Source organism: Lipophrys pholis (genome assembly GCF_963383615.2).
Source record: "Lipophrys pholis genome assembly, chromosome: 21".
NCBI lineage: Eukaryota > Metazoa > Chordata > Actinopteri > Blenniiformes > Blenniidae > Lipophrys > Lipophrys pholis.
This window is the reverse complement of record NC_137649.1, coordinates 17,951,017-17,969,508: the sequence shown is the minus strand read 5'-3', so window position 1 is coordinate 17,969,508 and position 18,492 is coordinate 17,951,017. Positions and strand designations below refer to the sequence as shown.

The following is an 18,492-nucleotide window of genomic DNA, read 5'->3' as shown; positions in this document are numbered from 1 at the left end:
ACACAGCGACTGTGCACTCATATGAGTGAGACATGTGAGTCTAGTCTTGGATAAAACCTTCACATCCATCACAAAGGAAATTCAGAAATGACAATGATTCATATTCTCACAGAGCAGAATTTGTGAGGCAGTTTCTGTGAAGCAGTGAGTCCTGCGCTCAGTTTGCTCATCACACCAGTTTCATCTCATTAGCATTTCAGGTACACAATGTGAAAAACCTCTTTTCACCCGTATCAATAGAATTAGCTGTTGTTTGCTCTTTCAGTCCCACTTTTTTTTTTAAGGAGCAAGTGCTCAGAACCAAGAACAGATTTTTCTTTTCTTTTTTTTTTTTTCAAAAGAAACAATAACATAAAGCTGCTAGAAAAACACGACCCATCCCGTTAAATGACATGAGAATAATCAGATCATAATGCGAAAAATAATAAAAGCAAGAACTTTTCAGATGTGTGTTTTTTCTTTGTTTTTTTGTTTTGTTTTGTTCAGTCAACATTACATCATCAGTGTGTGATCTGATGTTTATTGAAAACATTTGTTCAGTTACATCTTTTCAACGTTACATCATTTGGCAATCGATCGAGGAGGAGGAAGGCGTCCTGCTCATAAGGACCCGCTGCCGGTGTCGGAAACATCAGTGTCGGTTCTCTGGATGCGCCTTTTAAAAACCGAACTTCACGGAGACACCGGAGTGAGATATCAGCCTGATCGCGCGTGCACACACACACACACACGCACGCACACACACACGCACGCACGCACGCACGCACACACACGTAAACACACGGACGCACGCACGCTCGCTCGTACTGTAGAAAAATAGCCTTGGGTGATCACCAGTTGAACCCATTTCGCGACTGATTTAAGACTTTCCCACACTAAAAGGTACAGAAAATCGCTAAGAGCAACCAATTAAGGTCAAGACAAGCACGGCGTGACAGCCCACAGGCTTCAACATGACTTCAGGTTATATGTCCAAAAAAAAACAAAAAAAAAGAAAGTCCTCTTTACGCAAGAAAAAACAAAAACAAAAAACCATGTGCAGTGTGTGAACATTTTCATAGCAGCATCGGAATATTTTGCACTGTGGGTTAGACGTTTTAAGCAGAATGGGCAGAGCAGCAGGCAGTTCAGCATCTACTACACATGGAGCACCGCTGTTTGTGAATTCACCAGATCGCTCCTGTATTGCTCCAGCCAGTTCCTGAGCTCGGAAATCCGGTATCCCTCTGGACCCCTGCCCCCTTGGTACACCACTCTCTCATCCCTGACGATGTAAAGTCTCTCAAAGTAAGCTCCGTACGCGGCGTTGGACGAATTGTCCATAGTATCCACCACCACGTTGCTGCCGGGCATCTCTGCGAGCATCAGCTGAGCCGCTCTCAGTCTGTCATCCAAGCAGCGGTGCTTGGGGATCTGGTACGGCGCGTCCGAGCTCACCCAGCCGTCCGATGGATGCGCCTCCTCGATATATACAACTAAGAAGTCCGCAATGTCCGCGTACTGACTCACGACGCGCTGAAACGCCGCCAGACGCGTCATGAATGGCGGTCAGGAGCAGCTGCCAAAGTTAAGAATGAGCGGTCTCTTCCCTTTCATACAGTCCAGGATCCGAGCCGGCCTCCGCTCCTGGACCAGCACCACCTCGGTGTTGGGCGCAGCGTGCCCAATGTGCGCAGATTTGAGAAAGTCTAATTTCTGACCATACCACACGGCCCGCAGGGACTCCAAGGTGAACATCTTATTGGAGTCGGAGACGCACACCGGCGGGTCCTCCGGACCGTCCTGCCCCTCTCCCATTTTCAGCAACACTTTTTTCCTGATACACAAGAAATCCAGGAGCCACAGCATGACGGCGGCCAGCAGGAATCGGGGCAGCAGCATCAGGCACAGGGCTGCATGCTTCAGCGCCCTCGCCATTTGGACACCGCCGGAGTCGTCCATCATCTCTTCCCCTGCCGATAGGACTGAGCCGGCAAAAGGAGACAACTAATGTTTAGTCACCTTTACCCATTGGAGAAAACTATCTGACGCACGCAGGCGCTCTTTTTATAGGTACACCAGCATTTGAATAATGGAAAAAAAAAAAAAAAAAAACACGCACCGCCCACTCACATGGTGGGGATTACCTCCCGTCAACTCTGGGCTTCAAAGATCCAGCGAGAGACAGAAAAGAACAGAAAGAACCCAGAGGTGGGGAGGGAGGGAGGCAGAGAGGTGGTGGTGGTGGTGGTGGTGGTGGTGGATGGGGGGGGGGGGGGGGGGGGAATGCACGAAACGACCCCGATCCCGGCGTCTTCCATGCGCACGTGCCTATTAAACCATGACAGTCCGCGATCGTTGCGTCCTCCGTCATCCGGGGAGACACTCGCGGTAGTTTCGGCTGCTTCGCTCGGCTGCTGAAGAAGAAGCCGGCAAAAACATTTGACTTCCACTTCTGCCTGTGTGTGTGTGTGTGTGTGTGTGTGTGTGTGTGTGTGTGTGTGTGTGTGTGTGTGTGTGTGTGTGTGTGTGTGTGTGTGTGTGTGTGTGTGTGTGTGTGTGTGAGACTTGAAGCGCGCAGCGGCGCGAGCGGCCACTAGACGGAGCTGGTTTCCTACGCACGCGGCGGCCCAGCCCGGATGACTCATTCAGCGATCAGCCGGGGCCTCAGAACACCTTGTGAGGAGCAGGAGGCAGCGCAAACTTGCCGCCGCCAGTCTGACACACACACACACACACACACACACACGCACACACACACACACACACACACACACGGTACGAAAACAAAAACCTTCTAATAACACAATTATCATGAGGAAATGATCCAAACCTTGATGAGATTCAATCCTATTCCCTCTCTTCTTCTACAACAAAAATCAATGCAAAGGATTTGATTATTTAAGGAAACTTTCACACGGTTTAGAACCAAATATCTCGCGGTAACACGGTTATTCAACACGCGAGAATCTCCCGTGAACCTTGACCGCCACAAATCAGGCCGCTTCACCTTGAAACTTTCCACCTCGTCACAGCCGCTGACAGGATGGCATCCATGTGACCGCTTGGCTCTGGTTCTGTGATGCCATAACAATATGCATGTGTCCGACTATCTCTTCAGCCCCCCAACTTAGTCCCGTCTCTGTTTTAATGTCCGTGTAAATCATGCTTCTCCCTGTTCCCCCCCCTTTCCTCTCCACGTGGACATTGTCCATCTTGTTTGCCATCCACCTCCTATTAAAGAACACACTTTTTCCTGACGTATGATCTTAATTGTAAAAGGTATCACAGATTTGGAATTTGCATGCTTCATGAAGTGAGGGAAGAAGCTTGTGAAGGAAGACGGAGAGGTATGAAGGTCCAGGCCACTTTGAGAAGTGTGATCAAAAACCCCCCCAAACTGTGCCAACAAAGTAAAAGTAATGTCCTGCTTCAGAAAAGTCGTGGGAGCTTTAATTAAAAAAAAGAGGATATTTCAGTTCAGTCCTGTTTTTCAGCTGGAAAGTGAAGGGCCGTGTTGTATTTTCACATTCTCCTTTGTTCTATGGCATCTCATTGTGAGGAAAATCAAATACTTTATTACTAACTATAATTAGATAAGTGCTTCAAGCTGAAGCTCGAATAATGGGCCCTGCTCACCAAATGTCCGGCGCATTGTTTACTTATCTTGAATATTTCAAAACACATTCAAATTCCCTGGAAAATCCTTTTTCTTTTTTTTTTTGACAAAAGAATATTTATCACTGCAGACTGCTTAAAAATGTGTTTCTTTTTTTTTTTTAATTCTATTTTCTGTAATACCTTCACGATACCTCACGATAGGAGTGGGATGAGACGAACTGCTAATGTGTTGTCAAGTTTCGGGAGAGACTGGAGAAACCGCTGAAGAGGGAGAGATCATGGGGGAGGGGACGTGTTCCATTTGCTGCTCATTACTCATTTTGAAAGGTCGATCAGTGACTGCTGGTTGCGAGCGCAGCTGCAGGTGCTTTACCTGCCCGTGGACGCCCGTGAGAGGATACACACTGGCCCCCCGCCCCTTCTTTTCTCCTGCCCGCTGCTGTGTTTAATCTGGGCGCGTTATGAACGTGTCCAGCTGTAGCACTGTTTGGACCGTCAGACGGATGACATCTGACAGGTATGCAGCGCAGGGGCGCCTCCAACCGCATCAATCTTCGGTGCAGTACGGATTTGTGCCTCGGCAGCTGCAAATGAATGAGCGTGCGCCGACTCCCACTGTAGCCACAGCCAGCGGCGGTCTTCTACATAATACATGATACTGTATCTTAATCAAGTCAGCGTGAATGCAAATGTTCCTCCAATGTACCTCAGAAAACAGTCCAGAAAGATAAAAACAAAAACAAAAAACTGGAAGTGTAGTGTCAAAGGAACACGTTGAGTAGAGAGAACTGTGTGAATTCTTTCTGCTTCTGGCTTTTTATTTTCAGTTGGGGATGCCAGAGCAGTCCATCTGTCTTTCCATACTTCCTGTCTCCTGTTTCCTCTTTGGTCCCACCAATCACCTGCATGTCGTCCCTCACTGCATCACAGCATCCATTAACCCCTTCACTGACCTTGTCCTCGTGCCCGGCAGCCTCCTTTCCCCGACGTCGCAATCATCCCTCCGACACACATGAAAAAGCCATCGAAACCTCTGACCTTCCCACCAAACATGTACTTATTCTTAACTGTGTGCTCTTAAGTGAATATTCCTCAGTTCATCCTCCTGTCTTTTGTTCTGTGGCAACATCTATTGTCCTGTAGATCTTCAACTTTTCTAACGTCCTCACCACATTCCATGTATCCTGACTCCGTCTGCCAGTGCAGCTTAGATGAATGATTAGACAAAAAAATAAAATAAAAAAAATAATAATACACCCACATGTTAGTCACTAAACTTTAAACACGGGTGGCTCCAGGCCGGCTGGTTCAGTTTTAAAAAAAAAAAAATATTTGTAAAAAAATCAGTCGAGCCTGAAATTCAGTTTCAGGCTTGACTTCAGTTTTCTCCAACATCGGATGTGAACGATTTAATATAGATCTTCTAATGTTTTTATAATCACTTCTCCTCGGGAGCAAAACCTGGACAAAGCTGCCCCATTTTCTAGAATTGTGTGTTTTTAACAGGTTTCCTTTTTGTGACCGCCGGTTGAGCTTTCTCTATCGGCACGGTCAGTTCCCCTGGAATGCCCGCCAGGTTGCCTCTGCCACTTATTTAATTATTTGATGTGGCCTTTTCTGCTTGTGTGCAGTTTTATTAGTCACACCAGGCTCGCGCTTGATACTTTTGACTCAGCCACTTCAAACTGAGGTCTGCATTTGGTTTGGACCACAGCGCAACAGGGAGCAGTGTGGGCTTCTGTGTCGGTACAAACAGCTTCGTCTCTGGCTCGCACACCTCAGCGACACATTTGAAGGCTTTCTTGATTCAAACTTCACATTTAAAAACCGGGTTGAATTTGACAGTATCGGAAAGGCAAAATGTCTCTTTCTTCTGTTATAATATAAATTCAAGATAGAGCTAGATTTGTTCTTGCTTCGTATTGATAAAAACAGCTTTTTAGTATAAAGCATGTGCTAAATTCATCTTCTCAAGGGCTGTTTTTTTTTTTTTTTTTTTAATACGGACAATACGATCTGAACTGGTCATCTGGCACACCGGACATGTGTCTGATGGGCTGGCAGTTCTTTTCGCGATGCCTTTTTTTTTTTTTTTAAATCTAGGCTGAGTGGCCTCACACACAAGTAAATCAGCCCACACTTCATCATATATTCTGTTATTGGTCCACTATGATGCATGAAACTTTTTTCTTGTGGTTTGATTGGCTCATTATTCATGATTGACGCTGGACTGGCCGAATAACTGTCCAGCCTCAGGCCATCTTCCCCTCTTATGAATGCAGATGCAATTAAAAAAGCAAAACTGAGTTGCACATAAATAGCTCGAGGCCCTAATTCTCCTCTATCAATGAGCGCCGTGTTCAGAGGACCGAGTGAGTTACATGCAGTAATACACACACACACACACACACACACACACACACACACACACACACACACACACACACACACACACACACACACACACACACACACACACACACACACACACACACACACACACACACACACACACACACACACACACACACACACACACACACCGTGTCATCCAAATATTGGGAGAAACACTCAGCTAAAAGCTGCAGACAAACATTTGCAAAGGAAACACAATTCAGAACTGAAGCAGCTTTTTGAACATGGGGTGAAAAGCACCGTATGCCTATTTTGATGCTTGTGCAAACTTCACTCCTCTATGAAGTGCTTTTACGAACACGTGTGAAAGCAGAGAGTTCAGATTAGTCAGTAATGATCACAGTTCCAAACTGAGCAGCTCATTTATTCAGAGAGAGAGCACAGAGGTCATGTAAAACAGATATATATATCTAATTAGAATGAATAACGGCAGTTTTTCAATCTGACACATAGGAAAGGTAAACATGGGCCTTTAATAATAATTTGTAAATAAATTGGACTACTATGCCATGCGAATGTTGTTTGCTGTGTTGCCAATGAATTCACATCGATTTCTGTAGATATATAAATAGCAGTAAACAAGAAAATGTTTAAATAGAACCATATTGTTTCTTTTATGGTGATTTAATGGATTAGTATGACGATCTTCAAGGTGGGTGATGTCCGAAAAATGGGACTTTATTTTGTTGCAATACATCTAATCACACTGACATAAAAAAAATGCATAGATTATAAAAGGTGTGTTGGAGGGATTATGAAGAGATATGTTGTATTTTGAGAGCGATTGGGTCAAAGGTCAAAAAAGGTAAATCGATTCATGTAAAATCAACGCCAATATTCAGTTTTCAATTCCCTGTCCTCTGATAGGCCACATGATGCAGTGATGTCATCACCCCCCAATAAAATATTGTCAGCCTTGCTTGAATGTCTCACTTTACCTCAAGCGACACTAAATGCAGAGGATTAAGATAAAACTTTATAAAAAATTTTTTTGTAATTTTGTTGTCTTGGTCAACAGCATTTTCTGTCCTTGACAAAAAGTTAACATCAGCATGAATTAATCCTGAAAATGTTTAAAGTTTCTTTTTGTTTACTTCCGTTTTTTTTTTATTTTTACTTCCTTACCGGAGCAGCTGCACGTGCAAGCGTCTCTGGCAGCATAATATGAGTGGAATGATATTAACGCAGAAAGTTTCACTTTAAAAAATTGGCTGTTGACTGACCAGGATCCACAAAACTACTAAAGCTGGAGGAAATACTTGCAGGTAAAAATATTAATTTCTCCTCTTTCTTTCTTTCCCTTGCGCTTCTGTATACTGTGTGCGCGTGCGCGAGTTTGTGCTCGGGTGTGCGTGCTGTCTCTTGCTCTCTCTCTCTCAATTGGTGTTACTGTCTCTCCTGTGTGTGTGTGTGTGTGTGTGTGTATGTGTATATTACAGTATATTATTGCCACCTAGTTCATGTAATAAGTTCACAACTTCGTAGAAATATTAAAATTCTAAAAGTGGTGGACCTGCACTCTCACAAAACCCAGACGACCAGACCAGATAATTTATTCATGTTTTTATTATTTTGAGTCGACATTAATTCCATGGTTTTCCCTCAATAAATATCCATTACAAGCTTCATTCTTGAGTAGAAAAACAGTGCGATTAATCGCAATTTAATTACAGAAAATTGTGCAATTAATTTTTTTTATTTTTTTTTAATCGAATGACAGCACTAGAATATATAGAAAACGTTATTTTTTATGTCTGTTTATTGTTTTTCTTGGAGTATGCCATCATAATATGTCCCGCCTTCAGCCGTGCCACTATCATCATCTTAAAACAAAACTTATTTTCTTGTAATTAAAAAAAAAAGAAAAAAAAAAGTTATAGCTGTGCTGTTTGAAGGTAACTGATTACCGCCCACAAACCAATCTCTCCTCTTTCATAATCCCGAGTCCTTGTGCTCCATCTGACACAGTGAACCAGCAGATCATCCTCTCCACTCCTGCAGCCTCTCTCGACAGATCTCTCCTACATGGAGAGAATCACTGTCTGACTCACGCAGCTAGATAATAACGGGAGTTACGCAAGGATTCATGCTGGGCCTTTTTCTTTTTCCTCCACACAAAGACACATGCTGCAGTTATACACTTGCTCGGCTGCTCCGGCTGCTCTCCTGATGATGCCGGTCCTTTCATGTCTCTTGAAGCTTTCGCTCTCTCGTACCAGGATGTTGCCCAGGTGTTCACCCAGGTGCTTGTCATCTCCTGTCTGGACCACCGCGACATCACGCTTCTCCTTCCTACATCGCGCAATCATTGCACTCTGGTGCCGTAAGCGCTATAAAAACTAAACCAACTGCTCTCTTTTCGCCTCCAAGATATTTGGACCCTTCATCTCTCAGTGGACCTCGAGGTCAATTATTTTAGTTAAGCCTGTTTTCCATTCTGGCCCCCCGTTGAGGTTTAAGGAGCTCCCCACATGAAAACAGTCCAACCTATTTACGACTAATATTCATCTCTTTGCAGGAGACTTGAAGAACCAGAACTCTAGTTATACATCAGGGGTCTCAAACACAAGGCACGTTGGACAAAAGTGGCCGGCTGGAGGCTCCAATCCGGCCAAACCATCAAGCAATTGATAAATATTTCAAAGAAAACATTGATTTATTAGCAAAAAAAATAAAAAAATCAAACATAGAGCTTTTTCTGACTCTTTCAAACCACAACTTCCTCTCGCAAGAGTACATTTTCACCGGAGGGGATGTTAGGCGTGTGCTGATTCTCTACAGGAACTGTCAATCATCGCACAGCGATAGCATAGCATTCCTCTTTGCTCACACACAAAAAAAAACAAAAAGACGACTGTAGAGTCGTCTACAACCGCAGAGCAACGCATACCGGAGATATAAAATGCGATACAGAGATCATTTGTAATATGATTTTATAATATAATATGATAATATTGTCATGCTTTTTACGCGCCTTGAACTAATGCACTCCCGTATCCGGTGTGAACTTCAGAATGCTATAAGGCCATGGGACAACGAGTGAATATGCAAATATTTCACCTGCAGTCACTGCACACTGATGTCCGACACCTGGAACGGTTTCTCTGGAGGTCTCCTGTGGTGTTTAGTGTTTAGCAGACAACCCGGTGCGAAGTGGCCGTAACAAACCAGATGGGCATCAACCAGATGTGTGACGTTTCGGCTTCTTTTTTTTTCTTTTTTTTTCATAAACATCTGCGACTGTGAGCAGATTCAGTAAACAAAGTAGTATAAAAGGATTATGGGTGAAGCTGATGTGTCACGCGAAGAGAAAATTATAAGGTCAAGTAAACCTATCTATCTATCTATCTATCTATCTATCTATCTATCTATCTATCTATCTATCTATCTATCTATCTATCTATCTATCTATCTATCTATCTATCTATCTATCTATCTATCTATCTATCTATCTATCTATCTATCTATCTATCTATCTATCTATCTATCTCATTGCTGCATCATGTCAGTGTCTTCAGTTGAAAAAACAAGTTTCCCTTTCATATCTGAGGTGTATTTCTGTTTTTTCACACCATGTAAAGTCAATGTAATGACACTAACTTCCATTCATCTCCTATTCATCGTTTCTTTCTCAACACGACCCTGGACTTTCATAGTGAAGTAGCTGTGATGAGTCATGACACTTGTTACAAAATGCACAATGATTTAGCTGCTCTTGAGCTGAGTGTTGGTTATTTGACAAGGACCATCCGTCTTCTATGCCGCTTCAGGGGTCTGTGGGGGGCCGGGAGGTTAGAGGACCGGGCTTGTGGTAGCAGAATCAAATCTCATTGACGGCAGGTTCACACCACGAGTCCCGGAGCGAAGCCCTGGACCCTCGCCAGGTCCCCAGGCGCCACACTGCCCACTGCTCCAAGCTTGTTCCAATAAGAATAGGAACGGCGAAAATACAAGAAAATTATTCAAAGGTCAGTGTCCACCAAGGACAGGTTTTGCAGTCCGTCAGAATCACAAAACTTCATAATGCCAGAGGGAAATATGTAAAAGTGTTCAAATTAAAGCAAGTTGTGATTGTTTATTTAAATAAATAAATAAAAAAAAGATTAATTATCACAGAGAGACAGAAAGAGACTGCATCCAGTCGTACCCAGACATGCAAAAAAGCCCATGCAGACTCAAAGCCTCAGTCTCGAACTGGAGATATTGCCATGAGGAGACAGTGCTAATCACTACACACCACTATGCACTCCACGAAATGGGATTTATTACAAAAATCTGTTTTCTTTCTTTTTAAATTCTCAGCAGGACGTTGCATCTGTTGCAACAGCAATTTCATCTGAAGTGTTATGTCACACTGTGGCTGGAGTGCCTTCAAAGAAGTTTGCTTTTCTCCAAATGTCACCAAACAGGTCCAAGGAATGTCTGGTTTTGGTGTGTAAAAAGAAAGAAGCACTTAAATAGTTAGAGCTCTGTAATCAGGAGTTTCTGTGAATTTGGTTCCCCCGCACACTCAATTAAACTGCCGCCGTAATCTGGATCAGTCCGTTGGCGTATTTCGGTTGTTTACACCCAGGATGAAGGGAGAAAGGAGCATGTGCACTGGCGCTGAGATGACCGCTGGCCAGCATGTCTTTGTTGGGCCGTAACTGATTTTCCTCGAACAATCAGGGCTTCTGCACTCAGCTCCGGTTTGGCCTCATGCGGCCCGGCGCTCCAAGAGGTCATTACAGACATACCAAGTCTCCTAATCTCATTAACTCAAGCAGAGATTGTCGACACACTGTCTGACTCGGGTCTCATCTCGGGCCGCGTCCCCGTCTCTGCCACACAAACACCCCGAGCACCGGACAGACGGAGAGAACGCCGTGAATCTGACATGGACGTCTCTTCGCTTTCACCTGCCGGAGCTTGCTTGTGCTTTTCCTTTCACCACCACACAGATGAATTTAGTTCATCTGCATTGTGTGAGCCGTGCAAAAGGGTTTTTTTGGTTTGAAGGCTTTCTCACAGTCAGTACAAGATCATTTATTTCACCGTGATATAAATAGTCTGCATATAGTTTCACAAAAAGAATGCTGAACTGGAGCAGATTAAATACTATTTTTGTATCGCACCAGGAATTTTTAAACACGGCTACCACACATTCTATATGATTTTGGTATTTTAAGTGGTTTTTTTCGTATGAAGTCATAAAAGGTGCCTTTGCATTGTTAAAAAAAAAAAAAAAAAAAAGTTGAAACCTCCCAGTGTGCAACCGCAATCCCACCGCTACTGCTACTTTTCACATTCTCAACCGCCGGCTTCACAAGCATGGCTTAATGAAACGCTGGCGGCTTCAGCCTCGACAACCCCCCCCCCCCCACCCCCCCACCCCCACCCTTTTTTTTTTTTTTTTTTTGGGGTTGAAGTTTTTTTTTTTTTTTTTTCTGAAATAAACTGCTGGAACCCTACTTTCATTAAACACAGCTTGGAACTTGGCAAGGCAGCATGGGTCAAACAAGGACATCCCAGAATAGGAAAAGCAGCCCGGACAGCGCCTGCAGCATAAGCACTAAGAGTGGCAGGGATCCAAGCAAAACCACTATTAGTACACTGACCACTGGGGAGTCATTGAGTGCACACGTCTTCGGTAGGAGACTCACACGTGCACCCATTGTTGCAACGCTAACTTTTACAGCAACCGCACGATCGGAATGACACGTAGATCACGTGACGTGTGGTGTTGTATATAATTCTAGGTGTAGTGAGGTCGCAATAAAAAAACGCCTTTGACTATTCATGGTCAAAACCCCGTCCCTTATGTTCGTCAAGCATTTGAGTAGGTTTGTAGTTACTAAGCAACCATCATGTAGTCCCTCTCAGGCTAATCCGTCTAGGCCACCGTGGCTGCGTGGAGCCGTCGACGCACACTGATACATCACCTTGGATCACCAGCGTCCTTTGTCCAAAGTCTCCCGCACGTCTTTGGGAAGGGTATCTTTTTTCGTTTTCTCTTTTAATCGCGCCGCACAGTCGGGTCATTGAGCGCTGAAAAACAACTGGTCTGTTGTGTTCGGGGGGGAGAAGTCAACTGTGAGATGGTCTGTTTTTACACAACACGTCTCCCTGCGGTTTATCTGCGCCGCCTCCTTTGACTTTTTGAGCCAGAAATGGCACCCAAAAATTACCAGATAAAGATGGAACAAAGCATTTTCGGGTCGGGTCGGACATGGTGCCATTGTGAAAATGAAAGGCAGCTTTCAAATGTCAAAGCGGAGATTTATTAACTAGATGAGATGTCCAGGAGGGCTACCAATGTGATTTTGATTTAGACAGGAATTTTACTCATATTTTGCTCATTTCCACTGCATCCCCCAAGACAGTCTTTAGTGTACTTCAAAGGTTGCTTGTCATTAGTGCATGATAACAAAGGATTTCTTGGGGTAAGTCTTACTGGAACTGAGCACTTATTTAACCTTCTTGGAAAGTTAGAAATATTAACAAGAACAGAGCTGTCAGACACATGTTTCGCTGGACAGACCTCTCGTTTCGACGGAGGCGAACCCAATTCTGTGCAGGAGTTTGATACAGTAAGTCAACGCGTCGCATGGCTGCACCGCAGACGAGTACTGTATGACGCCGTTCCAGATAGTTATGGATAAAGTGAATATTGGCTTTACGAATGACTTATTAGTGTTGAGTGTATTGTGAGAGAGCTCCGAGTCAGCAGGTCTTCCGGTATGCACAAACAAAAGGGAGCTGAACTGGCTCAACAGCTGGACCATGTGGTCTTTTGGACAGGATCATATCAGCGTAACTTTAGCAGCTTCACATTGCAGTCCGTCAGGACATTGCTGAAGCATTTTTCACATTGTACTCGGAATTGTTGAGCGAGTTTTCACTCTGACAGCATGGCTTTGAAGCTCATTTATTGGTCCCTTATTAGTCCCCAAAGGAGAAATGTCTTTACCGAACTGACCCACCGGTAGGCGGCCACACAGTGCAGCGCCCTCGGGGGAGCTGATGGGAGCTGATAGGCTTACTCACGGGTCCACAGGGCATGTTTTTTTTTTTTTTTTAATGCTACATTCCCAAGCAGCGAGGTCGCTATCCTTCATGGCAGCATCACTGATAATTCAGCTCAGGCTTTAGTGTGGTGTTGTGTCTGCTACTATAAGCAAAAAGAACGGTCTATATCGCACGCACGCACACATAACATTGCTATCCTCCAATATAAAACAATGTACAAACAAAAATGCGAAATTACACACATTTGACCATTTGTAGTAAAATTAAAAACAAATTATTACATTTTCTTAAGTGGAATACCCACATTTTGTAATAACTGTTGCAATATGTAACAGTTAATACAAAATGTGTTCCAAGAATTTTATTACAAAATGTGGCAGATTTTTGCAAAATGCAGCATTATTACATAATGAGTTAAAAAAAAAAAAAATCGATCCCATTATTACATATTTCACCATGCGGCGCTGCAAGGTGTTTCTATCAGCACACGGTTCATTGCTGAGCTGTCACGTCGCCACAGCCGAGGCAGAATTTGACATGTAACGATGGCAATTCACCAGAACAGTTTAACTGGTTTCAGACACCAGTTTCACCCTGCGTTTTGTCATTCTAATTTATTTCATTATGTAATTATCTTACAAAAGGTAATCTAATTCTTCCCTTTCATTTCTAATAAGAGGTTACCCTTTTCCCATTTTTTTTTTTTTTAACGTGTATTTTCCACTTCCTTGTCCGTCCTTGTTCCGTCTTGTTATAATTTTGTCAGCGCTCTTATGAATCCCTGAATTGTGCCAACCTCATGAAAAGTGCTATAAAAAAATAAAGCTTCGATGGATTGAGCAACTGTATTTGGTGGCCTCGGCGAGCAAAGCACACATAGTGTCCAAGCCGTCCAAAGCTAAGAAAAGCTGCCCATTAACACTCCCAAAGCTCGCTAATTCACTCATTCATTTTATGTCATGAGTATCAAGTATCGACCTACGCCAGACTATGTCACGAAGTCCCCTCATCCTGTGAAATTGTTGTTTTTATAAGGATTTACGCTGCAGATAATCCAGATTTTATTTTTTATTTTTTTGCCTGGTGGGCACTGGTGATACCTCTGAGCTGAGCTGGGCTTGTTGTTTCTTCCTGTTTCCAGTCTTTGAGGTAATCAGAGGCTCCATATGAGTGTGAAAGTAGTGTTACCTAACATTTGGCAAGAAAGTGAATGCAATGGTTTGCCAATAAGTTAAACTCGTGTTAGAACTATGTGACGACAACATGAGAATCGCTACTGGACATAATTAAAATAGGAAAAGCACATACTTTCTGTATTGTTTTCCGTTTGTATGTGCTTTGCCTATTAAAAAAATGTAACTTACAGTTTATATATTACTTAAACACTCCAGAGGCTCTCTGGAAAGAGGCATTATTTAACTTGTGCATAAAACTCGGACACGGCCATGTATCCCAGAGATTTACAGCTTTAGGGGCCTCAGTTACCTAAACGTGAAATATTTAGAGCAGGAAACTATAATTCCGTGAGAGGGAAAGAATGGCAAGCCTGTGCACGCCGTGTAATGGGAATGTTAGAAAAAATGTGCACTAAAATCTATCAAAGTTTGTGGGAAGCATAGCCATAGGGGAAAAAACCCCCCCCAACATTTTACATGCTGTGGTCACGTGGCACATTTGACTTTATTTTAGAGTGAAATTAAATTGTATTTTGGTTGGAGTTATTTAGCCTTAGAGGTTTTATTTGTCTCCAGCCCTTTAACAAATGGATGGATTATAGTCTTTCCCCAAAAGTACCTTTAATTCAAAAGACTTAGACCACTTTTGATTACTTCAAAACACAGCTTGTACTTCATGCTGTTTTCATTCAATCGCTGTTTTCAAATCTTTGAGCAAACCTGCGAGCATTTTGTGCCAATGTGCGGTCTTATCTGTCTGATCACTCACAAAGATAAAGTGAAAGATCACACCCACTAACCAGGAAGCGCCCAGAAAAGCTGGCGTGTTTGAAGAAGTCGAGCTGCGCAAAAGTTTTGCATAATTTAAAGATTATTTCCCTGCTCTGCTATTAGCTCTGTTTACCTCACGTGACCTGGAAACCTGTTTACATGATGGATTACAAACACCCTCAGAGCTGAGCTGAGCTGCTAAATGGTCTGAAGGAGTGTCTCTGTTTCAAACAATATCTTTCATTCACAGTTGACTCATGTCCTTCCAGGAAACACGTGCATACGGCGTCACGGTCCAACACAACTCCATTCGCTGATGTTGTGAACATGAATGATATCATATATTTGTTCCGTCAAAGGGAATTTAAAAAAGCGACACGCTCATTCGCGCCTCTAACGCGTGCAAGCACGCCGACACACGGGAAGAACATGCAAACTGCACACATAAACTCCAGAAACAATCCAGATGTAATCTCGCCGGACAAAAGCAGCGTCGGGAAAACAGGAGAAAGAGATTATTTATAGGAGATTGTGCACGGTCTCCTGCAAACAGAACACGGCGTGCTCGGAGAGCGAGGGCGAGAGTCATCAGGCCCAAGAGATGAGCAACGTTCAAGTGTTTGTCCAGAAAAAAGAGCCGTAAGTGTTGAGTCACAGTGACCAAAGCACGCCAGTTTCCCTGCAGTCCCTCCTACATGCAAACAATTCACGACCGCTTCGTTTGTCTCACACATTTTGGCAACGGGGCTAAACTTAAAGAGCTGCACACAAACACACACACACACACACACAGTGCACAATTTGAAATCCCCGAAAGAGATCCCAAAGTCCAATTGTCTCTTGAAATTTAATGAGGGATGCTTTTTAGATTGAATAAACCCAACGACATAAGTAAAAAATGATAATATTAAAAAATGAAATAGTTACTTGCAATGTACATAAAACAAGAGAGCTCTTGTGTGAGGGCCTTCAGGCTGGGAATAATTAAAGTATTTACAAACGGACCAAAGCACTGTCGGGTTTCGGTATTACTCGGAAATGTTTGTTTGCAAACAGCAAAATAACAAAAAAATTACTGAAATCATCTCGAGCAGACATCGGAAACGGGCGGCCTCCGTCCGTCTTGCCTGTGAGCTATTTTCCCCAAAATAAATGGGAATTATCACATGAATTCAATAAACTACCAACAGCACCCACTAGTGGTTGGTTCTTTTTGTAGTGAAACCACACGCACATGCATGCGGAGAAGAATACGCTGTAATTATTAAAAATGGCGAGCACACGAATATTCGGAATGGACAAGCGAGGAAATTGGAAGTTTACTGGTGACTATCAGCAATAAAAATACCAAGTCCCAGGTGAATATGGACGGGGAGTCACAACACGCTGGAAGAAACATTTTTGTTATCGTCCATTTACTCACGCACGTGCAGAAGAACTATTTACTGTGGCCGTGATGTGCAAGCGCGGTAATAGCATTTCAGAAAAGTTGCCGTTTACCCTCGTTTCCATGGAGTCGGAGTGTTTTTGAAAACTTCCACCTTCGAAACAGTTTTCAAAAAGTTGCTCCAAACACTAAAAACACAACGAAAGTTTTGCGTCTCAACTTGTAAGAAATCGTTGTAAACGGAACCTCAAACCAGAGATTTTTCTCGCTGTGAGGTGAGAGCTGTAGTCAACCAGAAAGTGCAGCCCTGGAAACTGAACAAGAGATTACGTGTGGAGTAATGCAAAAGAAAAATAAAAAATCTGCGTCAGAGGGAGGCTAAAACTTTTATACGTCCACGCATGTATAAATGTAGGAATGACATTCTCCACACTGGGAACGTAAAGAGGAAAGGAACAACTACCCTCACATGCTTAATATAATCATTTTTTTTAAGAGTTTTGCTGTGAAGGGAAAAAAACCCCCATAAATCACAAAAGGACCTTTTGGAAGCCACTTTGACTGTTTTATGATAAACTCACAGACTCTGAATCTGGATTTATTGAAACTGTAGCTCTGGGATTACACATGTCTGGAAAGATTCTTGGTGTTATAAATGTGTCAGTCGCACGTATGGTTTGGAGAGTGATGAGCAAAAATGTAAACATGTAATAAATCGTTTTAAAAATATTTGCTTAAATCTACACATGGAAAAACCTAATTATATATGTATATTTATTTCTTAAAAAAAAGAAATTTCATGGTACAAAAGAAATCAAATAGTCTTCAAATCTTGTCCCTGTCCACATGACCACACCGTTTCATGTAACCTCGCCTTGAGACTGGCTTCCAGAGGCTCGGCTCATATCAGAGGGTATTGATTGCTGTGGTCGCCGCTTCGGGTTCAGGCTGCAACCACACTTCCCCCTCCGCGTACGAAGACCCACACCCCCGTCCGGTCTTCAGTCGTCCAGTCAACAAGCTGTTAACTGTCTAATCTTGTCTGCGTTGAGTCTGCCAGACATCTTCCTGTCAGAGTTTCAGTTTCTCTGAGCCTTTTGATGACTCTATAGGACAGACCTCCATTTGTAATTTGATTTAATGTTTAAATGTTTCAATGATCAGTCTCTCTTCCGTAGTTTTTTTGGCCTTAATCCCACAGTTTTTAATAATAACACACGACCTCCAGCAATACAGTACTGTTCGAGCTTTCATGCAGACGGGTTTGGACGTAATCCAGAAGATTTGGAACACCTGAAGGAATTAGTAGCACAAACTTTCAAGACTTGACTAACCTCATGTTGCTGCAGAACAGCTTTAAGTCGTTAACACATTTCTTGTTCCTTAAAAAGTTCTGAAATGTACATTCTTATTTCAGCTTTGAGTAACTTTATCTTCTATCTTCACCACTTACCTTTGCACCGTTTCAAGCTATCCATTGGACTTCAACAAATTGCATTGCTTTAACATGATTGTGCAAAAAACCCAAGAAAAACAAAAACAAAACAAAGTTTGACTTTTACCCCCCCCCCCCCCCCCCCCCCCCCCCCCCCCCCCCGAAAAATCTGGACTTCTTTTTTTCGCCTCTGCTGTCTCGTGTTAGGTTGTTATAGCTCAGGGTCCTGTGCACATCTGGTTCTCACCTGCTGTTGTTTTCACAGCTTATTGACTCCATTGACACTACCATGTGTTTAAAGTCTGCGATTCGTCTCAGTATCACCGAAAACAGTCGACTTGGTTTTTTTTTTTTTCCTTTTGGATTTTGGACCGTTTCTTTTCCATCGATGGTTTACCTGCACAAAAAAATCCTGATATTGTGTGATTTATTTTCACAGAAAATCTGTAAAACTCCAAAGACCACATGAATTTGTGTTTAATGGAACGGGCAGGGATGTTTTGTTTCGCGGGAGAAGTTACCGACCCAAACCATTTTAAGTAAATGTGCTTTGACTAAAACAGCAAAAACTACAGATTACCCGTTTTACCTGTATTTCTCTTTCATTACAAGAATCAATATTAGTTATTGGTCACGTGCACAGTTATACTGTATAATCCGTTTTCTGAAAAATAAAGATTTGTATATAGTTGCATGTTTAT

The 18,492-nt window shown here is 43.0% G+C and overlaps 1 protein-coding gene across 1 annotated transcript; it reads right to left on the bottom strand.

Annotated features, from left to right (window-relative positions):
- Positions 1-341: 341 nt before the first annotated feature.
- LOC308126689 (thyroxine 5-deiodinase-like) lies at positions 342-2,180 on the bottom strand. The gene has a single exon (XM_080491246.1). It carries the CDS (start codon positions 1,942-1,944, stop codon positions 1,138-1,140), a length of 807 nt encoding a protein of 268 aa, XP_080347372.1. The 5' UTR covers positions 1,945-2,180; the 3' UTR covers positions 342-1,137.
- Positions 2,181-18,492: the final 16,312 nt, after the last annotated feature.